This window comes from Heptranchias perlo, chromosome 32 (assembly GCF_035084215.1).
Source record: "Heptranchias perlo isolate sHepPer1 chromosome 32, sHepPer1.hap1, whole genome shotgun sequence".
Lineage (NCBI taxonomy): Eukaryota > Metazoa > Chordata > Chondrichthyes > Hexanchiformes > Hexanchidae > Heptranchias > Heptranchias perlo.
This window is the reverse complement of record NC_090356.1, coordinates 28,602,840-28,630,091: the sequence shown is the minus strand read 5'-3', so window position 1 is coordinate 28,630,091 and position 27,252 is coordinate 28,602,840. Positions and strand designations below refer to the sequence as shown.

The window sequence follows — 27,252 nt, the reverse complement described above, 5'->3', positions numbered from 1 at the left end:
ATGGCGAGGCTGGTGATGCTGTTCGCCCTCCGAGGAGGTCATGACTGCAGCTACGGCTGCCCCCATCCGGAAGATGTACATGTGAGGGGGTCCGCAAGGTAGGTACATGTGTCTGGACCCCAGGGTAAGTGCGCAGGTTGGTGACTTTGATTGTCAGGAGGAGGGTGGTGGAGGCCAAACTTTGTCCCAAGTGACGGAGTGGCCTCCTGCAATGGGTGAGGGTCTCTTTTTTCCCCCCCCCCACCCCCCCAGCCAGCTGTCAAATGGACCATTGCAGCTGCCACAGGCTGACAGCTGCAACACGTCCATTCTAGCTGGGAGCCGGGAGTGTTTCCCCCAGTGTGTGAAACACTCCCATGTTGTTCAAAAATCCCGCATAGTCGCTTAATCAAGTCAGTTAATGACCTGAAATACTTACCTAAGTATTGTCAAGTGGCATCCCGCTGGCTTTAATTGCCTGCGGGATTCCCACCAGCGGGGGCTGCGCGCGTACGCCGGCGCGTCAGCGGGGAACCCGGAAGTGGGCGGGATCCGGTCGGGCTCATGGATTTTGGGATTTTCGAGGCCCCCCCGCCGAGAACGTACCCGAGGGCGGGTGCTAAAATCGGGCCCATAGTATCTGCATTCTTTCCCAGCAATAGTTCCAAAATTCCTTAGGGATTCCGTTGATTTCTCACTAACTCCAGCAGGAGACTGGCAGAACCCTTGAGAAAATGGCAGAGAGCCAGTTCTGCCAGGTCTTCCTGGTCCCCATTGTAAGGAGCAGAACATCTACCCACCCTTTAGAGGGCAAATAGTGGGCAAGAAGAAGGGGTTCCTGCCCACCAGGCTGGAAGGGAACCGGCATATCAGTGAAGGTGGATGGAGGTACCTGGCCTTCACAAGGGAATATGTGGGCCCCGTCGGTGGAGTCCAGACCCAGACGGGGCTAAGGAGACCATGCATGGGTAGCCAGAGTTTGTGGAACCCCCTTCCGAGTGTGTCAGCGCTCTCGGGAGAGGAGAAAACTAGAGGGCAAGAAAACAATGGTTAGCCCGAAAGGCCTGCCTCCATGTTGTAACTTGTATGGATTGGTGCCTGAAGTGAGGTCCCTGGCCTGCCTCTGTCTCCTAACAAACCAACTACAGTTGTTGCAGAAAGGCTCAAAGTGAAGTACAGTTGGAAGATAAACAGCTCCTCCTGCACAGATATCTGACGCACATTGTGTTGTGTAAGCACTGGGTTTGGTTCTGCAAAACATTTGGTAGATACGTCATTGGAAAACATCCCATTTTTAGAACCCAGACCCTTTTCTTTGTCGATGAAGAATGATAAATATACAGTCTGGACTACCGGCACCAGACAGCCAGATGTAATCCAGAAAATTATTTTCATTAGAGCTTTTCTTTCCAACAGTGACTTCAGCTGGTCAGTGACTCAAACCAGATAAAGAACTGCTGGGGTTCACAATAAGACTGGCTCGTACCTTCCTACAAGTGATTTGAACTGTTTGAATTCTATTCTGCCCCGTCTCTGTCCGTTCTACAGTATGTAGATTAACAGGACATGATCTCTCTTAGTAACTAATGGTGATCTGCTGTTCACATTTCAAAGCTGAACCCTCATTGAATCTAAATCTGATGGGCATTGGTAACTGGAATTTCTGGGACTTCTTTAAATGGGCTTTTGATGTGTTGTATAATGAACTTCGGCAGGGGGCCCATTCGACCCATGTTGGATTCGGAATCACAGCTCCAGACTGGGAGATCCCCAGACGGTAATGCTAGAGCTCACTCAATAAGGGGAGACCACTTGGATTGACAATTGGATGAGATTTGAGTGCAAGTCCCATTTTGGGTGGGACTCCAGCACTCTGCTTCCAAAGGTGAAAAATCAACATTGTGATTTAGTACATTTTTTAAACTAACAAATGTCCTGCGGCATTGCTCATGGTTGAGGTAGAGAAGGTGCTGCTTTAAAGCAGCAGGGATGCTAGGCCATGTGTGACAAACCATTTTTGGCTGATTTTGGCTTGGTAGCTGTCCCTTTAATCCATTCACAGTGAGTTTAAAGACCAACTGCAATCAGAATCATGTCCCCAGCCTAACTCGATACGAATGCTGTGAAGTTTTCCTTGGCTTGCTCCAAGCAAATTTGCTTGAGGGAAGAATCTAGCCACTTTTTTCAAAAATAAACATGCTCTGTATTTGGTCCAGTTATGTGCATGAATGGCACTCCTTTTGAACTGAGCTGATTGTTACTTAAATCTAACAAGCCCTGGCAGCTTTTTGCAGAGCATTTAAGAAGGTTGAATTGTTCAAGTCGTTGAGTTGGTTTCAAATCTTCAGAGTGCTGGATCAAACCAGGTACCTCCAACAATTGGAAGATGTTAAAAGAATTGAATAACTGCATATATTATGTTAACTACAAAATAATAATTTAGTATAAAGATTGCAAACATTTGTAGTTTTCTTTCAAGAATTTTGTTACTATTATCTGCTATAATTATATATTTTAGTTATGTATTAACTTGTTCACTATTCAATAAATGTGCTTGTTAATTAAAGCTTAATTAACAAGCCATCGGATGGTGTGGTGCTCTGACGTTTTTTTGAAGATGGCAGAAAGTTCTTGGATAAATCCAGTAGCCAGATGAATTTACAGGAAGGTTTACTGTCGCTCATTGCTGGGCTGACTATCATAAACTTACCTAGATATCAGGCCCAGTGAAGGTCTGTTTGAGACCGTCAGGAGCAGGTTTGGCCTGGCTCCCCTGAAAGGGCTTGGGATTCTTTGGGGTACCATGTAGAAAAGGCAGTGGTGTGGGGGTCACCGATAATACAGGGCTATTGAACCATTGATGGGGGGAGTCTCCTGATTTCCCATATGGCCAGTCCGGCCCTGGTCAGGAGATAACCGTCACCTACAAAAGTGATGTAAAATCAAGAAGCTGAAGTATCTGCAGTAAATGGGGCGGAAAGGGCCAGTAATGTAACAGCCTGTAATGCGCATCGTGCTATCGGGGCCATTGATTGAACAGGTCAAATTCTGTTCTGTCAAATCAGGAAACCGTGATGGGGAAAGTGTTACAGGAAGTTGATATGACACTTACAGGGCGAGCTTGCTGTAAGCACGACTTTCAATATATTCTAGATTGTTGCGGAAAAGTTGTGATCACCGTAGAGATGGCATCCCGGGAAATTCTATATGTAAAGCTTTGAGAATCAGGAAACTTGTTTGCATTTTATTTTCTAATTCTGCAGGTTAAGCAGCCTTAATGTAAACCATATGTCTTCCCTCCAGATCCTGACAGCTTATTTGGGTTACATGGTGGAGCTGGGGGTGCTACTGAATGGTAAGGAGGCTTTCACTCGGGCACAAATGCAGCAGGTTCTGGACTTTGAGGGATCCTTGGCCAACATCACTGTCCCCCAGGAGGATCGAAGGGATGAAGAGCTCATCTACAACAAGATGACCATACAGAGCCTCCAGGTAAACAGTCGGACCCAGTGTCTGGTAGTGGGAAAATACTGCTTTGACTATGCTTCAGCAGCAGTTCCATTTGAATCCTATCTACCATAATGGTGAGGACCCTCCTACCCCGAAAGATGATGGAAATTGCTGCATCACTGGGAGTCCCCAAATTGCACTCCCAGTTGATCATCATATTCTGAACTTTGAATGTTCTACCTCTTCCCGCCTGCTCCAGCAGCACTCGCCTGACTCCATTCATCCTGCTTACAAGATTAACTATCACGGTGATATGATTGCTGTGTTTAGGATTGTAAATGGGACTATACAATGTAGACCATGAGAAGCCTTGTCCAGAATAGTAGAACCAGAGGACACTGCCTTCGCTTGAAGGGGGGTAAATTCAAAACTAATCTGCAGAAACATTATTTCAGTGAGCGAGTGGTCAATCTATGGAACAGGCTCTCTAGGGAGACGGTGGAAGCAGATAGTGTTGATTCATTCAAATGTAAGTTAGAACTACTTCCTTCAGAAAATAATATTTTATGATATACTGTATAAGTAATTTGAGACAGGACATGGTGAGTGTAACAGGCTTGGGAGAAACAGATGACTTTGGACCTCTGGTTCCCAAAGCTCTCCACCACCACCGGGGGTTTTTCTCACCTCATGTCTGGGTCTGTTGTAGACTAATTGATGGAGATTGATTGCTGTGATTAGTCAACAACTCCATTGTTAAACGTGTATAGAACCTTAGAATACTGTCACAGTTCTGGACTCCATAATACAAAAAGGATATAGAGGCACTGGAGAAGGTGCAAAAAAGATTTACAAGGATGATATCAGAACTTAGAAGTTATAACTATCAGGAAAGACTGAACAGACTGGGGCTCTTTTCTGTAGAAAGGAGAAGACTGAGGGGTGACCTGATGGAGAACTTTAAATGATGAAAGGGTTTGATAGGGTAGAGAAGATGTTTCCACTTGTGGGGGAGTCCAAAACTAGGGGTCATAAATATAAGATAGTCACTAAGGAATTCAAGAGAAACTTCTTTACTTAGAGTGGTGAGAACGTGGAACTCGCTACCACAAGGAGTAGTTGAGGCGACTAGCATAGATACATTTAAGGGGAAGCTAGGTAAGTACATGAGGGAGAAAAGAATAGAAGGATATGTTGATAGGGTGAGATGATGCAGGGCGGGAGGAGGTTCTTTTGGAGCACTAAACACCAGTTGGGCCGAATGGCCTGTTTCTGTGCTGTAAATTCTATGTAAGTCATTACTATTATATCGTGACTACCAGGATGATAGAAGCTGAACTAGATGAGGCTTGGTCTTTTTCATCCAGTAATTCCTATGTTCCTCATTAGTCCCCATCCACGGCTCCAGCTTCTGAACCAGGCCACAGACTTGACAGCTGCTCAGAAGCAATCGTCCCATCCCCAGCTCCAGAGGTGCACAGTAGTGTCTTGCCTGAAGAAACCCTGATCTCTGGAGCAATCCACTTTAAAGTTAGGGTTGCCAACCCTCCAGGAATTCAAGATGAACCTCCCAGACGCTGCAGCAAGGAATCAGAGAAAAATCAGAGGGGCATTAAAACAAATTGTGTGTTTTTTCATTTTCTTTGAATACTTTTGTTTATTAGTTATATGAATATTGGAGAAGGGATAGAAGGCTGTTTTTACTGGACGAGGGTGGTTGGAGTCGAGAGAGTCATGTGATGAAACCTCCAGGAATACATTCAACCAGAACTGGCAACCCTTGTTTAAAATCGATGCGCGATCATGGGCTCTTTGGACAGGATAGCCGGGGAGGAGGGGGTGGGGTGGTGGAGGGGAGGCCTATGATTGATATTGGAGAATCTTTGGCCTGTACCTTGGGTATGTGAGATGTTGACTGGCTGAAGTCGTGGGAGGTTGCAGCAGCCAGATGTGAGTCAGCAGATCAGCTGTTCAATATCAGTAGATCTTGTTGGCAGGAGGAATGTATGCAAGTACTGCTGGGAATTAGCAATTATTTCTACTTCTTGTGGATCATCGAAAAGGCAAATAATGCAAGCAAGGATAATTATGTCGTAACCAGCTTAAGAGGCACTTGCCTGACTGACAATGTACAAAGTTTGACTTAACAAGAACAGAGATCACTGAACATGAAGTCTTGCATTAAACCATTATAGCACTCACCAATTAGTGCACATATTTTAGTTGATGCCCAAAGCGTTTGCATCCAGAGTACAAACACAGTGAACAAATAAAGAATAAATGTCTTATTTTAAAGGGTGGTTTTCTTCCCTGTTCTGAGATGAACTTACTATACATAATTCCAACCAACATGGTTTTAAGTCAATTTATTTCTAACCCTCCTTGGCCCTCAGCCCTTGGCTATCCATTGTGAGATACACCATGGACCCATGTGGCCCAATTCAGTGATTGTATCAATCGGGGTGAAGTTGCAGCAAATTGCAGCGAAGGATATTAAATCAGCTGAAAAGATGATATGAAGCAAACTTTTAAAGGTCTGCAGAACTTTCAAATTTAATTTTTGAGCTTCTCAATGATTTTTCAAATAAATATTAAACATTTAATTAACATTAAAAATATAACCAGTATTTAGATGCAGGTGAGTGGAGTTCTGTGCATACATTAAGTACGCATGCACCGAGCTCTGCTATGCTGGCCAGAGAATAATGCACAGCTCACAGTATAACTCAGTGCTGCAGGTACTGGTTCTTGTTGACACCTGAAGTATAACAGGAGCCTTGAACCTGATCACACCTCACTCCATCAGACTGACTACTTATTGGATAATACGTTAAGCTAGCATCACACAGTGGAAATAAAGGTTGATGGGTCAAAATCACCTTTCAACAATTGTAGACTGCCATCGTTCAAGTGATTGTGATTAAAATACCCATAGGAGAAGCTGGGGTATTGGCTGCTGCATGACCAGCAATCTCTCTACAGCGACTGAGTCCTGTGCTGAAGTTTGTAATGTTGTCCCTTTGAGTTGAACCCCCTCCCCTCACCAGAAAGTTTAACTGGTTGTCTAGTCCAGTATTATCCAGTAGAAATCGCTGACCAGCCACAGGTGTTGCTATGGCGACACCATTTTAGTCACATGCACTAATTTTAGTAGAAAGCTCCTTATACACACACTCACACAATACAAGTAAATGTCCTTTTTACTTTTCAAACATCTACCACCATTCAGTAACCAAAGCACTCACAATGCTCATAAAACGCTCGCACACCCTGCATCGTACCATTTTACCAACCAATGCGCAAAAAGGTTAAAGTTCACATGCACACGCCATGCGAATGAGTATTGCAATCACAGGCCCAACGACAGTGTCTGTTATTCATATTTTATTTGCTGATCAGAAATGCAATTAGCCTCATCTGGATTCCCAATTAGTTACATGCGGCTGGTGGCTAATGTATTGGACAACACTGGACCAGTCTAACCCCAGTCAGTCTTGGTGGAGACGACTTTAATTGTTACTGGGAATCTTTCAACTGTTTAATTCCTTTTCATCTTTTTGGTGTCCTTCATCTTTCATTCCATGCTGATTTTTAAAATGTAATATATTCCCAAAACAACAAAACACGGATCACTTTAGTTCTCAGGATACAGTCTGATCCCCACAAAGTGAGATAAACGGGTCCTTTCTGAACCTTACCAGAGCTTGAGAGGTTATACCTATCGGGAAAGATTGAACAGGCTGGGGCGAGTTTTTCTCGAAAAGAGAGGGCTGAGGAGTGACCTGAGAAGATTCGATAGGGTAGATGTAGAGATGATGTTTCCACGTGTGGGGGAGACAAAACTAGGGGCCATAAATATAAGATAGTCACTAATAAAATCCAATTAGGGAATTCAGGAGAAACTTCTTTACCCAGAGAGTGGTTAGAATGTGGAACTCACTACCACAGGAGTGGTTGACACGATTAGCATAGATGCATTTAAGGGGAAGCTAGATAAACACGAGGGAGAAAGGAATAGAAGGATATGCTGATAGTGAGATAAGAGAGGTGGGAGGAGGCTCGTGTGGAGCATAAATGGCGGCATAGACCAGTTGGGCCGAATGGCCTGTTTCTGTGCTGTAGACTCTGTCATTTCTTCTCCCCTGTACTCCACTCGTAACTTCTACAATTTTTGAATTGAAACAATGCACTGAGTGAAGATTAGAAAGGATTTGTTTCTAAAATAGCTTCAGACTCGAGAACTTTATCTCTGGGATTTTAAATATTATTTGGCAATTCTTCTTGCTTGCAGTGTATGGAGCCTATAAATATTAATGCTATGAATTCTAAGCCCCACATGAATTGAGTCAGTGACCCTTATCCATTCTGGAACATTCTTGTCTCCTCTCCAAGGCTTATTTATTTAGTAATATTATCGTTTTCTTTTTCAGGCGTTGGCTCCAGCGGTCGATTGGCTGCCGTTGCTTTCCGCTATCTTCTACCCAATTGAGCTGAATGACTCTGAGCCTGTGGTTGTCTACGCAAAGGAATATCTGCAGAAGGTGTCCAACCTCATTAACTCCACCGATAAATGGTCAGAGTCCATCTCGTTTATCTTTCTTCCTGTTCTATTGTGTTCGGTACAAAACACAAAGCTGACCCCAGTATTGGATCTTGCTCTCGCTCTCGTTGCAGCTGTGCCCATTTTAGTTTCAGGTGAAGGTCTAATAACATTACAGGACAGTCAGAGCCTTTGCACTATTTACAATTGGGAGCCCATTAACGCTTGAGAAATTCTATTGTGAAAAGAATCAAAGACGTGCGTTTATAAAACAGTTTAACTCGTCTTTCGGAAAGGTCTCAAAGTCTCCACACACAATGAATCACTTCACAAAGTGCAGACTGTTGTTCAGTAGGCAAACAGGCAGCCATTTTGTGTAAACCAAGATCCCATTAGCAGCAATGAGGTGAATGTCCAGTTAATTTATTTTGGTAGAACTGGTTGAAGGGCTCACCCACAGCCCACAAGAACCGCCTGCTCTTCACTCAGGTAGTGCTATGGGATCTTTAACCTCCACTTGTACCAATGTAGCCTCAGTTTAATGTCTCATACACTACCTCCCTCAATGACAGCACTCTTTAAGTACTGCATTGCTATGTCGGCTTAGACTGAGCTCACACTCCAGACGTGGGGCACTAGCCCGCAGACTCTGACCCACAGCCATTAGTGCTACCAGCTGAGCCAATCTGCACCATGACTCATCACACCGGGAACTCCTAATCTTCCTCAGACTTCCTTCCTCCTACAGGCTGCAATTGTTTAGATGTCAATTTTGTCAGCACCAAACTATTACTTGATTTATCTCAACTTCTTTCCCTACATTTCAACGCCCCCCCCCATGCCTCTCTCTGCCTTCCCCCCCCCCCCTCCTCCCGTGTCTCTCATTCTCTTCCCCCCCCCCCCCCCCCCCCCCACCGTGTCTCTCATTCTCTTCCCCGCCCTCCCTCCTCACGTGTCTCTCATTATCTTTCTCCCTCCCCCTCCCTCCTCCCCCCTCCCTCCTCCCCCCTCCCCCTGCCCCTCCCTCCTCCCACCTCCCTCCTCCCCCCTCCCCCCTCCCCCCTCCCCCCTCCCCGCTCCCCCCTCCCCGCTCCCCCCTCCCCGCTCCCCGCTCCCCGCTCCCCCCTCCCCGCTCCCCCCTCCCCGCTCCCCCCTCCCCGCTCCCCCCTCCCCGCTCCCCCCTCCCCGCTCCCCGCTCCCCCCTCCCCGCTCCCCCCTCCCCGCTCCCCCCTCCCCGCTCCCCGCTCCCCCCTCCCCCCTCCCCCCTCCCCCCTCCCCCCTCCCCGCTCCCCGCTCCCCCCTCCCCGCTCCCCGCTCCCCGCTCCCCCCTCCCCGCTCCCCCCTCCCCGCTCCCCCCTCCCCGCTCCCCCCTCCCCGCTCCCCCCTCCCCGCTCCCCCCTCCCCGCTCCCCCCTCCCCGCTCCCCCCTCCCCGCTCCCCCCTCCCCGCTCCCCCCTCCCCGCTCCCCCCTCCCCGCTCCCCCCTCCCCGCTCCCCCCTCCCCGCTCCCCCCTCCCCGCTCCCCCCTCCCCGCTCCCCCCTCCCCGCTCCCCCCTCCCCGCTCCCCCCTCCCCGCTCCCCCCTCCCCGCTCCCCCCTCCCCGCTCCCCCCTCCCCGCTCCCCCCTCCCCGCTCCCCCCTCCCCGCTCCCCCCTCCCCGCTCCCCCCTCCCCGCTCCCCCCTCCCCGCTCCCCCCTCCCCGCTCCCCCCTCCCCGCTCCCCCCTCCCCGCTCCCCCCTCCCCGCTCCCCCCTCCCCGCTCCCCCCTCCCCGCTCCCCCCTCCCCGCTCCCCCCTCCCCGCTCCCCCCTCCCCGCTCCCCCCTCCCCGCTCCCCCCTCCCCGCTCCCCCCTCCCCGCTCCCCCCTCCCCGCTCCCCCCTCCCCGCTCCCCCCTCCCCGCTCCCCGCTCCCCGCTCCCCGCTCCCCCTCCCCGCTCCCCCCTCCCCGCTCCCCCCTCCCCGCTCCCCCCTCCCCGCTCCCCCCTCCCCGCTCCCCCCTCCCCGCTCCCCCCTCCCCGCTCCCCCCTCCCCGCTCCCCCCTCCCCGCTCCCCCCTCCCCGCTCCCCCCTCCCCGCTCCCCCCTCCCCGCTCCCCCCTCCCCGCTCCCCCCTCCCCGCTCCCCCCTCCCCCCTCCCCGCTCCCCGCTCCCCCCTCCCCGCTCCCCCCTCCCCGCTCCCCCCTCCCCGCTCCCCCCTCCCCCCTCCCCCCTCCCCGCTCCCTCCCCCCTCCCCCCTCCCCCCTCCCCGCTCCCTCCCCCCGTGTCTCTCATTCTCTTCCCTCCTCCCCCCTCTTCCCGTGTCTCTCATTCTCTACCCCCCCCTCCCCCCTCTTCCCGTGTCTCTCATTCTCTACCCCCCCCTCCCCCCTCTTCCCGTGTCTCTCATTCTCTACCCCCCCCTCCCCCCTCTTCCCGTGTCTCTCATTCTCTACCCCCCCCTCCCCCGAAGTCTCTTTTTGACCTCAGTATCAACTTTGGCTTTCACCTAGGTCTCCATATAAGAAAGAAGTGCTGAGCATTTTATGTAATGCTGCTTGTTCTGAGTTCCTGGGCCACTGATTATTCCACATTACCCATTTCTCTGAATAGTTTGTGTTACACCACCTGCTCAGTTTCCATTCATTTTTTAATTATCATTTGGTGCTCCCAGCAAAAACACCCAAACTCACTAACTTCACAATGAACTTGACCTCTGTGGTTGACCCTAGTGATTTTCGTGTGCCCTCCTCTCTCTCACTACCCCCAACCCCCACTCGGCACTTTGCATGACGTTGGTGTTTACTTGTTCCCTTGTCGGCCTTAGTGCTGTGCGATGTCAGTTTATATCAATGACTCATCTTAATGAAGGACTAAAGGGGACTCTGGTGTTGCTGCTTCCAGCATTCTCAATAACTACATGATCTGGAATGTGGTGAAGAAAACGGCCTACAATCTGGATCATCGCTTCCGTGATGCTGAGGAAAAACTCATAATGGCCATGTCAGGAACAAAAAAGGTGAGCAAGAAAACCTTCACATAGTCCATGGGTCACTGACAGTATAGAGCACAATATTGTTCAAGTAGTTCTCCATGAACGCTCATTCAAGTGATTGCTGAAAGATTTATTGCCACAAATCTGAGCCGTTCCAAATTGGATTCCATCCAGGAAGCATTCAGATCGATTTCTGTTTTCCTATTTTGTTTGTGTGTTTTATTTCTCTCGTGGCTGAATTCTGGGTTTGACGAGAAATCTGGACTGGATCAGTGAACCTGGATGAGAGGCTGGTTTTTGCACTCTCACTGTGGGTCTGGCAGAGAGATTTGATTGGCTGCGCTGGGTGTGGCTTGAAAAGAATTTGTGGACAGATATCTCTCGGTTTAGTCCAGGTTTGACAATGCTGGTGACTTCAGTCGCAACTCGATTCCAAATCGGCTCCAGGGGATGTAACACTGCTCTGCCTGAATTTGCTGAAATGTTGTTTCAAAGACTATTTAAAATTTTAATCAGCCCTATTTAAGCTATACAAATTACTGAAATCTAATATCTGACACATCTTGCTGTTTGTGTGTGACCCTTTGTAAAGCAGAGTTGATGGAATTAGATGCAGCGTGTGAGGGAGTGAAACCGCAGCAAATCCAATTATTTTTTTTTAACGTGCACGAGAAATGTAGAAATTTTCATTTTTGATTTCTTGTATGAATTCTGAACGTTAAAAAAAAATTATTCATAAATTGCTGGACTTCCAATCATGAATGTTGGCAATGGGGAAACAGGCAGATGAGTGTAGGAGACGGTAAAGGTCAGAGTGTACGGCCAGGGCCTTGAGGCGTCTGCGACCAGCCTGATTCTGACGGCTGGCTGACTGAGGACCTTCTGGAAATTTCTATTTAGACAGATGTTTACTGCGTCTAATTTTCTGGCAGATTTGGGGACAGGTTTACCAATTGGTGGAAGTGTTCCCACCGGTTTGGAATCGGCTATGTGACCTGTGAGTAATCAGGCGGAATGTGATATTGCTGGATCTCTGTGCTATTTTTCACCCACGCCTCAGGCCAGCTTCAAGTCGAGTCACACAGGAGGTGCGGGAACTTTTAAAATGGAACAGAACATATTAACATTTAATTGAAAGAATTTTTAAAATTTATTTGTGGGATCTGGGCGTTGCTGGCAAGGCCAGCATTGATTGCCCAACCCTAGTTGCCCTTGAGAAGGTGGTGGTGGGCCGCCTTCTTGAACCACTGCAGTTCCTGTGGTGAATTTATTGCACGTTTTTTGAGTCGTAGGTGAGCCCTCACTCCCTATGTTCCAGAGAGTGTTTTCACGTTCCCAGATATCTAGGTAAATGTGTAATATGCCCAGGGCACAAACAGAGAACTTTCAGTTTATGTTAGCTACTGGTTCTCTCCTGCGCTGTCAAGTAATCCTCCTCATCTTCAAAAAGCATCAGGATAACACTACCGTAGACTTTAATAAACTGGCTTGACAGTTAAAGTCAAAGAGTGAAAGGACAGGCAGCAGTAACATAACACTTATTTTTACAGTAGCTATTAAGCTTAGCTAACTCTTTGAGTAATCGAAAATAATAAATAGTTCACAACTACTGCACCATGCTATGGTATAAGCAATATTCTTAAATAGTGGTTCCTTCCTCCTTACCATCTACTGAAGCTGCCTGGCCTGACTAGTTCTCTTTGATTTCAATCAGAGGAGCCAATTTGAACAAGACAGGGTTGATCAATACCTTCAGAAAAGCAACTGGGACCAAGCAGATTCAGGCTGATGCATTTTTTTAAAAACTGCCAATCAAGTATTTGAACGAATCTCACCAGATGTTTGTATTTGATTTGAATGGCTTGGCCCATCCCTCACAGTCTGAGACTAACTGACCAGTTATGTAACAATTGTATGAAGTTAAGCTGGGATTTGATTTCTGGACATGAAGCTGGTTTTTAACCCCTTATGTACCGTGACTGAATTTAAAGAAGCTAGCAGTAAGCTAAATTACAGCCGTCACTAAAACAGTGGAGAAAAGAATTTCAGACGAATAAGCTAAGTGTTGTTATACTTTTATCTCAGTGTAGTTTAAAGCCTGACTTTTCTGTCTTATGGTGCAAATATACTGGGATATGTACATCCCGCTGTGATCCTTGCATCTTTAAAGTGACGGTGTCTCTGCTCCTGGATCTTTTTTATATGGATCACAATGTGGCATCTTTGCATGCAGCCCAAGGAACACCTATGTTACATGTGTAGTTTACATGTATTGACAGTGATGCTGCAAATGGGAGAAGAGGCAGTAACAGCATTAACATGTAGCACACCCATCTATACAGGAAGAGAGGGCAACGGCAATGGCAACACATGATGCCCATATAGATATAATGTGGAGATGCCGGTGATGGACTGGGGTTGACAATTGTAAACAATTTTACAACACCAAGTTATAGTCCAGCAATTTTATTTTAAATTCACAAGCTTTCGGAGACTTCCTCCTTCCTCAGGTAAATGTTCAGGAGCTCCTGAACATTTACCTGAGGAAGGAGGAAGTCTCCGAAAGCTTGTGAATTTAAAATAAAATTGCTGGACTATAACTTGGTGTTGTAAAATTGTTTACATATAGATATACAGGGAGAAGGAGCAGAAGCAATGGCACAAACATACTTATACAGGAAGAAAAGGCGCAGTAGAGGAGGCCCAAGGTAGGGATAGGGCAATTCAGTCTGACATTCAACTCCTCGAAATCCAGACCCTGGTCATTTGTAGATTGTTGTATCAAGCAAAGAAATAAAGTGATGAGAAGAAGAAAAGGTGGTTGGATCAGTCTTGCCTTAATTGCCTTATACCTCTGATTGCAGGAGCTCTATGCTGTGTTGGCAACACCCATACACTTGGAAACTGTAGAATGTGGGCTAGATTAAGCACTTGTAGTTAACTGAGAATAATAAGTGAATTTTACTATAATCCAAACAATAAAGGCTGGAACAAGGTTTGGAAAACCATTAAAACCCACTGAACACTTCGCTCATTTCTATTCCCAACAAGTTCCCTTACATAGAAACTTTTCTGGTGAGAGTTTGAATCCAGGGTTGATACACAAAGCATGTAGGAAAGGAATGGTGTCTGTTTAGCATCGTCAGATGTGTTTAGAGAACATGACAGGCCTTTGTTAAAATAAGAAGCCTATCTCGGTCGGAACGGGGAGTGAGGGCACTACAATTGTGGCCTCAATGTCTCCAGACTTTTAGAAACGAGGAAGATTGTAGTTACTTTGCACAGCTTCTTAGCATCATTATTCAATATAACCCACACACCATTAATTCTGGGACTTAATCAGGAGTTTGACTAAACATTCTATGTTTTTAGGTGAAAGCAAGAAATTTGCAGATGACTCCTAAAAGGTTGTTTTGAAATAAATATTATCATAGAAATCTTAGAATTTTACAGCACAGAAGGTGGCCATTCGGCCTGTCATGCTTGTGCCGGCTCTTTGAAAGAGCTATCCAATTGGTCCCACTCCCTCACTCACTTTTCAAGTATACATCCAAATTCCCTTTTGGTTTTATGATACTTCAAGTTGTGTCAGAGAGCACGGAGAGAACAAGGAGCATGATATATGTCTCCTGATTAATTCTTAAACAAATGGCAAATTCAAACTCTGTTTTTAGTCATAGTAAGTCCAGCAGGTGAAGGGTTAATGCTGTCTGGTTGCATGGCCGCACTATGTAATTGAAAGCCATTTGCAGGTAATATCAGCGGGTTAATCAGAGAGTCGAGCACAGACTTCCTTGAAAGAGTCGAGTGAATAACATGCAGTAACTATTTGGACCAGGAGTCCAAAATCACAGGAAGCAGCCTCTCCTTCTACCGTCCGATCTCAACTGAGCTGATGACCTCTGCCCTGTAGTTAAAGCCTCACGGGCACCACGTTTGTACCAACACTGCGTCAGGAAGCTGGAAGAGGCCTGGCTGTCGCGTTTGCTTTGTGTTTGTGCTTGTAATTGGGAAATGCTTGTGACCGTCCAATAATGCGTGCTGCTTTCTCAAAATCAGATCAACTGAATTCATAGTTTCTCAAAATCTACTTAGTGATCGTAAACAAGATATTTAACCCTTTAAATGCTCATTACTGCACTTGCTTTGCTGGTGACATGGGGGCAGGGAGTGCAAGTGAGTGTAACGTACCGACCTTCAACCCCTTTAAGTCCTGACAACGTTATCTGAGGAAGTGGTCCGAGGGAGTTACTGAGTTTTGAAGAGAGCAGAATTATCATCAAAGGTGCACTGATTAACCCTACATGGACCATGGCATTTAAACAGTTTGTTAACTCATCTCCCTCACTGTCCCGCTCGGTAACTAGTCCAGCTGCCTTCTTGATGCCAACATCAGCACTGTTTGAAGTTTTCTCCCTTCCTCTCCTGAAGGCAGTTGCTCAATGCAAAATGATTCTTCGAAATCGGAAATAAAGGGAGGGAATCTTTTCCGTGCTTTCCAAAGGACAGGGAAGTAAGCTGTAATTACAGCAATGGGAGGCCAACTATTAACACATCAGGGCTTTGTTAAAATAAGAAGCTTTATCTCATTGTAGCCTCAATATCTCCAGTCTTATCGAAACAAGGAAGAACATATTCACTTTGCACAGCTTCTTAGAAAGAAAGGAAGAAAGATTTGCATTTATATAGCGTCTTTCATGATCTTAGGACATCCCAAAGCGATTTACAGCCTATGAAATACTTTTGAAGTGTTGTCACTGTTGTAATGTAGCATCAATATATCCCTACACACCATTGATTCCGAGAGTGATCAGGGGTTTCACTAAACGTTGTATGCTTTAGGTGAAAGCAAGAACTTTGTAGATAGCTCCTAAAAAGCTGTTTTGAGATAAATATTACTTTTATAATGCTTCATCAAATTGTATCAATGTGCACTGAGAACAAGGAGCATGGTTTATGTCTCCTGATAAATTCTTAAGTGGCAAATTCAAATCATGTGCTTTTGGTTATAGTGAGACCAGCAGGTGAAGGGTTAATGCTGTCTGCCTGAATGGTTACACTATGTAATTGAAAGCCATTTGCAGGCAATGTCCTATGGTGCCTACAATCCAATCAGACTGGCCTCAGATGAATTGGACTTTCCATTGCTGAGCGAGTTGTGTTTTTCCCGGAGATATTTTCCTCCGTTAACCCTTCTTGGTTTCCTCTCATCTTGAATTCTCTACGAAGGTGGCAGGTGTCAATCCCAATAGCCAGAGTACAAATAAATACACTGCCTCGCACACCTCCTGAGTTACTCACCCAGCTGTGTCTGCAAGGAGGAGCCCAGCATTGGCTGCATCCTTCCCTGCAAGCAGATAAAACCTCGGAGGGAATATCAGCATCTTCAAGCCTTGCTCAGGTACAACCTAAGAGGTGGGGTTGCCAACTCCGGTTGGACGTATTCCTGGAGATTTCATCACATGACCTCCAACTGCCCAGCCCCCTCGCCATTGGTCGCCTGACACATCCATCTTTGCAGTGCCCCGCTTTCCCAGGCCAATTGGAAAACAAACGGGCTCTTGGTTGATTATTGACTGCTAGTCAAACATCCTTTTAACCATCTCGAATGTTTTTATAACTAATAAACAAAAGTGTTCGAAACAGTGTTTTTAACACCCCTATGATTTTTCTCCTGGGAGTTGCTCACAGCAGTGTCCAGGAGATCAATTTTTAATTCCTGGAGACTCCAGGACAATCCTGGAGGGATGGCGATTCTACTTAGAGGCCGATGCAGAGCAGCTTTGCTGGAGAGCTGAGGCTGAAGCCCAGCCTCCCTTCATCAGCCTTCTCGGCTGTAGCTGATTCCTGGCCCCAAGAGACCAGCAAAAAGGGCAAGAAGAAATTTAACTTGAAAAGACTGCCACAAAAAAAAAAGATTCTGGCCAGTTTTCCACAGTGCTGCACCCTCTGATCTGCCACACCAGCAGGGCTGAACTTGCTGTGTTTTTTCAAAACCTTTATTAAATTGGTCAGTCGAGTTCAAATGAGAGTCGATGCAGCAATTTGAACCAATTCCCCACACTAGAATTTAAACGCTTCGCGGTCGGAGTTATTGTGCCATTTGGCATCAGTTTTAATTCATTATGTAATGCTGGTAGGACATAAGAAAACAATCACTTTCTAAACAGAACTGAATGCTCCCACAGGAGCGTGTACACTTGTGATATTCCACACTGATTGCTGGTGTGAGACGTGGGCATCAGATCTGAATGTGTTCACTCTGTGACACAAGTATGTAGCCTTGTCGTTTGTCGTCTTGTTTCAGTATCTGTGGCTTCAAACTTTGAGCCTTTCCTCGCTTTTAACCTTCGCTGACGATAGTACAGGAGACTTTTAAACTCTTACCATCGGCTGGGAGCGAAGAGTTGCACAGACAATTCTTCACCGTTCTACAGCACTTGAGGGAATCGAGAGATTGCATAAAACGCACAAGCTCCCTCAACAAATTGTTATAATTTTTCACTTCCTGGTTCCTTCTGTTTTCTCCCCATCTCTCCTGATGATGCTGACTCCAGGTAGAATTTGGTCTCTCTGTCATCCAAGTGCCCATTCACGTGTGAGCCTCAACACTCAATGTAACTGGGTTCTTCATTCATGAGGGTTAGTCACAGTTGAGCCCAATCCTGTCCTCATCTCACATACAGGGGCGATCAAGTGTGGGAGCCATGATTGACTGCTCTTCCCATTCCCCAGCCCAGTTTATCGTTACACCCTCACCACAACCCATTGAGATCAGAAGAAATGTTATAATTATTCAGATCCATACAAGCACCAGCAGACATCCCAAATTCCTGTTTTTTTCTTTTTGCAGCATTCCAATCAAGATGTTATCCATCCCACCACTGTAAACAATATTGTCTTGTGCGAGCCAGTCAGACCACACCATTGTCTGTACAATACGGTTCTCTTGTCCTGATGCACAACAGCATTGGAAATACCTCCACAGCTGTGAGATTGGCTGTGTATTATAGGAAAAGTAATTATTATATCCATAAAATTAAAACCAGAAATAATGTTTTCTTTTCAAGGAACCAGATTACTGATACACTTTTTTGTCTCTAGATTGGAATCCAAGCTTTGAGGTGAAAATCTCCACTCTTTTGAACAGTCACAAACCAGTACCTAACGGGCAAAAGTCCAAAGAGTTAAACAGCCCATAATTGAGAACTAATTGGTACTAAATCGGGATCTCCCTTAGAAAAGGCCCCAAGAAAAGATGGAGGGAAATGGAAATATACACTGGTGACTCGGGGGTGCTGTTCTGGGACACATGGGGTCACTGTGTGTGGTTTGATTGGGGGTAAATCTCTCTCTTGCGCTGGTGGAAAACTGGCGATATCCAATCGGGCGCCTGTTACACACCCTGCCCTACTTTCCTTCCCATTGACTTCACAGTAACCATAGCGACGAGGCTCCTGGAGGCGAATTCTGCCAATTCCAACATTAGTTGGAAGAAACACAACTATTTTCTGAATGTAATTTCAACGTGTGTGCATAGTTCGTCATTGGTTTGATTACAAATGATTTGAATTCCAAGGTTCCTAATATCCTCTGGATGGGTAAAAGGCATTTTAAGTGGTATCGACTCTGGACTCTTGATATCGAGCAGCAGAAGCACTGGGAATGCCAGTATAATCCGTGGGAAGTCACACGATGCTAATGGAGTGGGGAAGGGGTGTCTGTCCTAGCCAGAACCTTCGGGGCAGCATCATTCTGACTGATTTTATTAATCCTCTTAACTTGTCCTTTCCCCACCCCCCCCCCCCCCTCCAGACATGCAGTACTCGATGGAAGACATGTGTCAGTGACACTGATGGCACCCTTGGTTTTTCACTCGGAGCTCTGTTTGTTAAAGCAACATTTGCAGAGGACAGTAAGCAAATTGTAAGTCGAGACCATCAGCGTCGCATGCTCACTCTAATTGTGAATAACTTGAAGATGTGTCGTGTTGTCTCTTTGTGTTGATTTACTTTTCAACCTTGTTTTTTTTTTAAAGCAGTGGGCCGCGATGATATTGAGGAAACTCTTTTTGGGCACTAAATTACCATCAGTCCATGCAGTCATTAGCTTGAGATGCTTCAGCCCCAGTCTGAGTGTACATTCACCCCATTCCCTCAGCAACTCCCCCAAACCAATCCCCCCCTCAGTAGTACTTTCAGTGCTCACTAGATGAAAACAGAAAATTTAACTAAGCGATAGCACAGCCGATCCCAATAATTTTTAAATCAAATCTCGTGCAAAGTTTAAACGTGTTTAAAAACTCACTGGCACTTCAAGGTACAAATATTGAGATTCCAATTGGGTCTCACTACACGCTAAAAGAAGGAAAGACTTGTATTTATATAGAACCTTTCACAACCTCAGGACGTCCCAAAGCACTTTACTGCTAAGAAAATACTTTTGAAGTGTTGTAATGTAGGAAATGTGGCAATCAATTTGTGCACAGCAAGATCCCATAACAGCAATTAGGTAATGATCAGATCATTGGTTTTAGGTGTTGGTTGAGGGATAAATATTGGACAGGACACTGGGAAGAGCTCCCCTGCTCCTCTTCGAAATAGTCCATGAGATCTTTCACTGAGAGGGCAGGCGAGGCCTCGGTTTAAGTTCACATCTGAAAGACTGCATCTCTGACTCTGCAGCACTCCCTTAGTACTGCACTGAAGTGTCAGCCTAGATTTTGTGCTCAAGTCCCTTATGACTCAGGCAATAGTGCTACCACTGAACTACGGCTGACACTAATAGGGGCACGGCCTTTTCTTGCCAGATGACAGGCAGTGGGCGGAATTGATATTCCCCCTTCTAAATCAAACAAGGTTATGGTGCTATACACATTGGCCACACTCCATTGCCTCATCAAGTGGCCATTCTTTATGTACGAGTGTAGACAGTAAGTGTTGGAAGCTATTCAACCACAGGGCCATTACAACTAACCCCAATCCAATTCTGAACTGATGTTAGGACAGGCAGACCTTTTAGCAGGAGTCACGTTGCTACAGTCATCTTTTCTCCTCCCTAACCCTGGGCTGCTGAGTCCAATTGGAGCACTCCAATAACATATAAAAGTGAACTGGATGTGTTTAAAAAGGAAGAATATAAAAGGACTGAGCAAAAGGGATTGGATAGCCAGGTCCAGTTGAAAAACTCGGGCTAGCACGGGCACGATGGGCCAAATGGCCTCCTTCTGACTGTGAGGATCGAAGAAATCAAACTGCTGGGATTAGCTAACTTGGCACAAACTGGGGATTGAGCTGAGGCTTCAATGATCTGTATGGTTCTGTTCCACTCTGGGCCGTGCACTATCCAACTGAACCATTAGGGGAACGTGACATTGCCACAATCACCAATGATCCCATCCTGGAATCAAGCAAGGGGGTCAACTCTGTGCAGAATGAGACAAGTTAGTCTTTAGGCCTCAGGCCTCATTGTCTTTTCGCCAGCTTCAGAGACTTCCTGGAGAGAGGACCAGACAGTGTTGTGAGCCAAGCCAATTCTGTGTTTACCTCTCGTGTAGCTAACAAAATTGAACATTCTGGAGCGTTTTTGTTTGCCCAGCAGTGGAAAAGAGGCTGGAGGGATAGGAAGTAATGTTACAAAGCTCCAGTTGTTCAGTTGTATCTGAGTTTTTGTTTATCATTTGACCCCCTTAAACAGATACTCTAGAGTACGACCATCGATTGGCGTGATCCTTTAATATTCCTTATCAAAGTGTAAAAGTAGACCCTTCCCTCTTCTATGATATTTTTCACAAAAAAAAGTAAAAAATTTCAGAGAAACGGCATCTGCAGCCGCGCCGCGGTTTGACCCGTGTGAGCCGCGCCGCGGCTGTGTCACTGCTCAAACTATGTCACGGCTCAATTGTCACATTTGTTTCCTTGCTGCAGATAATCTCCGATATCTTGAACACTGTCCCGTGCAGATGTTGAACCTCTGCAGCCAGACTCCCGCCCTCTCGCCCCCCCCACCCTATTTTTCGGGGTCAGGTTGATTTGAGTTTTTAAAGCGAGCATCGGGGCCATTTCCCTCCGTTGGCAGGGGGAGTGGGAATTGCTGCCTGTCCCCTTCCCTCAGCGTAGCACGGTCGATTGTGCTGGCTGCTGAATCGGAGAAACTTGTGAACACTAAAAATTATCAAAATTTGTGCTTTTCCCTGGGCAAACTGACTATTTAAATTTTAACCCGCCCCTTTGTGGCCTATAGCAATGCTGGACCCCAGGCTTTACTGGGATGCACATGAAAGGAAATACAGCGTATGGAGCCATCCTGGATTTGCATTCTATTGTAGTCCACACGACCATATTTGGGAGGACATTTTAACTACCTATCACTTCCAGCGGGACGTCCCAGGAATGCCATTCGTTGACGCGGAGCTGCAGCAACCCCAACCTAACACTCAATTTTCCTGCCCCCACCTGCCCAGGTTACACCAGTACACCTGCAAAAGAAGACAGGAAAATCAGCCCCATTCTGTTTAACAGGTACAGGAATTTGCTATCAGCACCCATGGGACTAAACCCAGCAAGGGGTAAAACTCATGGCCTTGAATTCTGCACCCAATGGGCTTTGCCTTCCCCATTAGTCCAGTGGGTGTGGTACTGAGCTCTACAGGCCAGGAAAATCCCACCTTGGATCCCCAGATTGCACTGGGTTAGCTTGTCTCACCTGGGACACTGGTTGAGGTGCTGCAGTTGGCCTCAGGGCCCCTTGAGCTTTAGCGGGTGGGGAAGTGGGTCAGAGAGGAGGGGAGGGGATATCAGACCAGATTCCTGCTTCTGTTCACCATCTAGGGATCCCTATAGCAAAGTGCATATGGTTGCCAGGTGAGGACAGAATGGGGCTCAGCTCTGATGCCTCGCTCCCCTACCCCCCCCGCCAACAAATAGCCGACCAGTACTCACTGTGCAAACTGACATGCAGATTGGACACTTTTTTAAAATTCACTTTCAACATGTGGGCATCGCTAGCAAGGCCAGCATTTATTGCCCATCCCTAATTACCCTTGAGAAGGCGGTGGTGAGCCGCCTTCTTGAACCGCTGCAGTCCGTGTAGTGAAGGTTCTCCCACAGTGCTGTTAGGTGGGGAGTTCCAGGATTTTGACCCAGTGACAATGAAGGAACGACCGATATATTTCCAAGTCAGGATGGTGTGTGACTTGGAGGTGGTGTTGTTCCCATGCACCTGCTGCTCTTGTCCTAGGTGATAGAGGTTGGGGGTTTGGGAGGTGCTGTCGAAGAAGCCTTGATGAGTTGCTGCAGTGCATCCTGTAGATGGTCCACACTGCAGCCACGGTGCGCCAGTGGCGAAGTGAGTGAATGTTTAGGTTGGTGGATAAGGTACCAATCAGGCGGGCTGCTTTGTCCTGGATGGTGTCGAGCTTCTTGAGTGTTGTTGGAGCTGCACTCATCCAGGCAAGTGGAGAGTATTCCATCACACTCCTGACTTGTGCCTTGTAGGTGGTGGAAAGGCTTTTGGGAATCAGGAGGTGAGTCACTCGCCGCAGAATGCCCAGCCTCTGATAGAGGTACCAGAGGCTGGCCCCATGCCCATCTAACTGTAGCTCGGAAAGAGTCAGGAAAGGGAAACCTTGGAGAATAAAATGGAAAGCTTCTAATAAATGTATTATAGAGGGTCCTTCACTCATGCAAAAAGACAGATACAGATCAGTCCCTCCTCAGCACTCAGTGCTTGTGGTCCCTTTAAATTCGAAGCTTGTATAATAATGCAGCATGACTAATCCAATATCCTGCACCGTGTGTACCTGTTTATCTCCTTTACAGGACTGAGTGGTTTATTAAATCATATTATTGTTCTGCAGGCTGAAGAGATGATTTCAGAAATTAAAGCTGCGTTCGAGGAGAGTCTGAAGCATACAACATGGATGGACGAACAGACCAAAAAAGCAGCAAAGGAAAAGGTAAAATTAAAACCAGACAGCCTCAGAGCGGCCGTGTAGAACAATGCAATAGGTTGGGACAGAGTCAGACTGTACGTAATAGCAGTCCTGATCCAGTCAGGACTTCCTAATAGTTCAACAAAACCAAAATACTGCGGATGCTGGAAATCTGAAATAAAAACAGAAAATGCTGGAAAGACTCAGCAGGTCAGGCAGCATCTGTGGAGAAAGAAACAGTTAACATTTCAGGTCGATGACCTTTCATCAGGACTGGAAGATGTTAGAGATGAACAGTTTTAAGCAAACACAGAGCGAGGGGAAATGGGGGCCGGAAAAGAACATAGAGGAAGGTGTGTGATGGAGTGGACGCCTATTCTTATAGTTTGTTCATATCAGAACTGAATAAACATGGGTCTCACCAGCTGACAGTCAGACATCGTGACTGGGTTAACCATAGATGCCAGGCCTCAACCTCTAACCTCTCCACCTGTCCATTGTCACTCTTCCATTCGGCTCTTCCTGGGCAAAATTCCACCATCTCAACTTTGACCTTTCCCGTGGTCTTTTCCCAGCAATCACCCATTCCATTTAACAACGTGATCATTGTTAATGACTGTTAATCAACCTCTCTGGCCCAGAAAGTGAACCACTAAAAGTGTGGTGTCTCACTCCTGCGGGTAGGTTGTTGGAGATTTTAATAATGTCAAATTTTTAATTTTTTTTCTTACTTTTCCTTTCTGTCTCTCTTTTTCTCTCTCTCTTAATCCAATCTTTCTTTACCTCTCTTTCTGTATCTGATTTGATATTGAATTCACCCACCTTCTCGATCCTTCCTCTGTTTATTTCTCAATCCTTAAATCTCATTGATTAAGGCGACACTATTTGCATGAACAAGTCTAACAGGGCAAGCCGCGAGAGGCCCCATTCCTGCAAAATCTGGCCCGTTATTAGTCTTATGGGATTTACCGCCATTCTTGTACAGTAGCTTGCAGACCGGGGGTTTTCTAAGGATCATGTCCGTGAGGGTGACTTCCTGTCATCCCTGGCCTGTTCCACATTTGTTTCTTCTCCAATTTGTTTTCTGGTTTTTCTGTTCATACTTGATCTCCTGACATGTGACTTAAGCTGGGATATGTGGCCCATGATCTCACCCACAGGACCCATTCTTCCCATGGAGCCCCAAGTGTTGAACATGATCCTCCTGGTATGGGAGGGAAGGGGCACACAGTCAATCAAAGCGGGCCTTCAAACCTGGATTAAACCTGGTTTGATGCTGGTGTCGCTGGGTGTTTTGAACTGCCGATTGCTGAAGCCAGTAATAAGGCAGCCAGCCCCCCTCTCCCCAATGTGAACGTGTTGGCTAGTGTCCAGAAAGACCCAGTTTAAAAAAAAATACAGGTCTTCCTCAACACTGACCTTAACAAATGGTGCCAGTTTACAATGGGATTGCCTTGGGCTGCATACGACCGATGCTTCAGGAACCAGCAGTGCAAGAGCCCAGTGACACCAGTATAAAAACACCTTCAGGGTGATTGTGTTGTGGTTGTGTTGAACTACCTTGGTTGCATACTTTTTTTTAAAATTAATTCTTGGGCTGTGGGCATTGCTGGCAAGACTGGCATTTATTGCCCATCCCTAGTTGCCCTGAGGTGGTGGTGGTTTGCTAGGCCACTTCAGAGGGAATTTAAGAGTCAAACACGTTGGTGTGGGACAGGAGTCACACATAGGCCAGACCATGTGAGGACGGCAGGTTTCCTTCCCTGAAAGACATTAGTGAACCAGTTGGGTTTTTACAACAATTCGACAGCTTCATAGTCACTTTTTTTACTGACACCAGCTTTTTATTTCCAGAATTTATTTAAACTGAATTCAGATTTCTCAATCTGTCATGGTGGGATTTGAACTGCCGTTGTCTGGATTACCAGTCCAGTAACATAACCACTACATTATACTACGATACTCGACACAGTATGTACGGAGCGAGCAAACAAAAAAAATACTCATCTGGGTATATTTTTTCAGTACAAAAGCCTTACCTAAAAGGTCAAGGTTTGCCTGGAGTGAAAAGTTTATCTGAAGGTCACAGCTGGTGGAAAATGCTGAAGGCTTTGCAGAGAGTGTGAGGAGTGGTTAGATCACAAATCAAAGGCTGGGTGGTTCCTCCAGTGTTGCAGTAACATCTGTCAAATATCATAAAACACATTTGGAATAAAATAAAATCTCCAAACTTCTGACTTCAACAAGTGGTCATGTCAGGACAGCCAGGGATAAACACTGAATCCAAAGGTCTCGGCGAATAATCCAAAGACTGTGAGCTCAAATCTCACCATTCAGTTTAAAATAAAAGAAAGTTGGTATCAGTAAAAGATAACTGTCGGATTGTCATAAAAACCCAACTGGTTCACTAATGTCCTTTAGGGAATGAAACCTGATGTCCTTACCCGGTCTGGGCCTACATGTGTCTCCAGGCTCAGACCAACGTGGTTGACTCTTAGAGTGGTCTAGCAAGCCACTCAGTTAATATCAAACTGCTTTCAGTGGGTCAAGGAGGAGAAGGCCTACCATCACCTTCTCAGGGCAACCAGAGATGGGCAATGAATGCCAGCCTTGCCAGCATGGGTTCACATCCTGCGAATGGATTTTTTTTTAAAAAGCAGAGAAAGGAAAATCTGGCGGAGAGGATCTCACAGCTCTTACAGAACCTGCCCGATTTGGCTTTCGTTATGTTGAGCAGTTTACATTGGTTTTCTTTCTGGGTGTTTTTGTTTGATGTGTGTCTATTAACAGATGGTTGCGAAGGGGAACATTGGTGCTCGTCTCTGGCAGTCCCGCTTAGGAAACGGAGAACACAGTCCAAGTACTGAGAACGCTGGCGGAGGAGATGGGGTGGGGAGGGGTTTGTAGTCTGTAGCCCATCTTGTTGGGGAGGACGAGAGGCATTGAAGAATGTGGCGTGTTTCCCTAGAGAAGAATGTTGCGTGTTACGCAATCTCTGTTCCTAATCTGAGGGGAGGGGAATGCACTTTCAAGTCTTCAGTGCCCTCTTGGAGTGGGTTGCAATCCACCATGAGCTACTTTAACACTGGGACTGTTCTAGTTCTGATTCTGGCAGATGCCCATCGTTTACACTGCCACATCCAGCTCCCTATTACGACAGCAGAACCGTCGACCCCTGAAAACTGGGTCTACAAATCCGCCTTAGGGATAAGGGAGCTGGATCTCAGAGCAAAAATGACTCGGGCCCAACCTCCCAGAATATTAGTGTCGCCCATACACTTGGGAGCTCTCACGTTCTCCAGAGAATCCAAATCTGCCTGAGCTGGATTTGTACCTATCTCGGGGCAGGATTGGGAACGTGCTCCATCACCAAACATGATTGTGTTGCTCCTGAAGTTTTGAAATGGTAACTATGGAAACCACTTAAAATGAATTGTAAACAATTTTACAACACCAAGTTATAGTCCAGCAATTTTATTTTAAATTCACAAGCTTTCGGAGGCTACCTCCTTCCTCAGGTTCACCTGAGGAAGGAGGTAGCCTCCGAAAGCTTGTGAATTTAAAATAAAATTGCTGGACTATAACTTGGTGTTGTAAAATTGTTTACAATTGTCAACCCCAGTCCATCACTTAAAATGAAAGCACGTTTCCCCTGTGATTCTGAAACGCGGGCCCATTAATTGATTTGAATAGCCCGAAGTGTAACTAAAATTACTTTATTAGGATTCAGAATCGATGTTGGATGAAAACCATTGCTACTTAGGTCAATTATTTTATGATTGATGATAAACCGGCGATAATGACCCTTCTAGAGAAGCTCACTCAGTAATGACATTTTATTCCTAATTTACCTGTAAATACTGTTTGTTGTACGTAACCTGAGACCTGTAATCGAAACAAAATGATGGTTAAACACCCAAATGTCCTCTGTTAACTCTTCCACTGCTGTGGATGGCTGCCAGTCGGTGGTGTCACTGGGGACAGGATAAAACACTCATCCTTCATCTAGACCAGTGTTGTCCAATAGAAATCGCTGACCAGCCACAGGTGTTGCTATGGCGACCCAGTGCGCTATTTTAGTAGAAAACATCTTTAGTAGAAAATGTGCTCCACACGTATATTTACTTAACAAACAACTGCCAACATTCACTCGCACACTCTGCTTTGCATCTTAACCATTCTACTAACAAATTCACAAATAGGTTAAAGTTCACATGCACACCCCGTGCGAATGAGTATTGAGATCACAGGCCCAACGACAGTGTCTGTTGCTCTTTTTTTTATTTACTAATCAGAAATGCAATTGGCCTCATGTAGTTTCCCAGTGAGCCACATGTGGTTTGTACATTAATGTGAGTAGAAGCTGTTTAAAGTGAGCCTGTTTGTC

General features: G+C 46.3%; 1 protein-coding gene across 2 annotated transcripts in view; it reads left to right on the top strand.

Moving 5' to 3' along the window:
* Window positions 1-27,252, top strand: part of LOC137301209 (endothelin-converting enzyme 1-like) — a 220,232-nt gene that overhangs the window by 158,880 nt on the left and 34,100 nt on the right. For both annotated transcript variants that reach the window (XM_067970678.1, XM_067970677.1), the window contains 5 exons: window positions 3,283-3,471; window positions 7,860-8,002; window positions 10,843-10,957; window positions 18,749-18,859; window positions 22,791-22,889. In XM_067970678.1, the coding sequence (XP_067826779.1) occupies window positions 3,283-3,471; window positions 7,860-8,002; window positions 10,843-10,957; window positions 18,749-18,859; window positions 22,791-22,889 (657 nt within the window). The remainder of the gene's footprint in view (window positions 1-3,282; window positions 3,472-7,859; window positions 8,003-10,842; window positions 10,958-18,748; window positions 18,860-22,790; window positions 22,890-27,252) is intronic.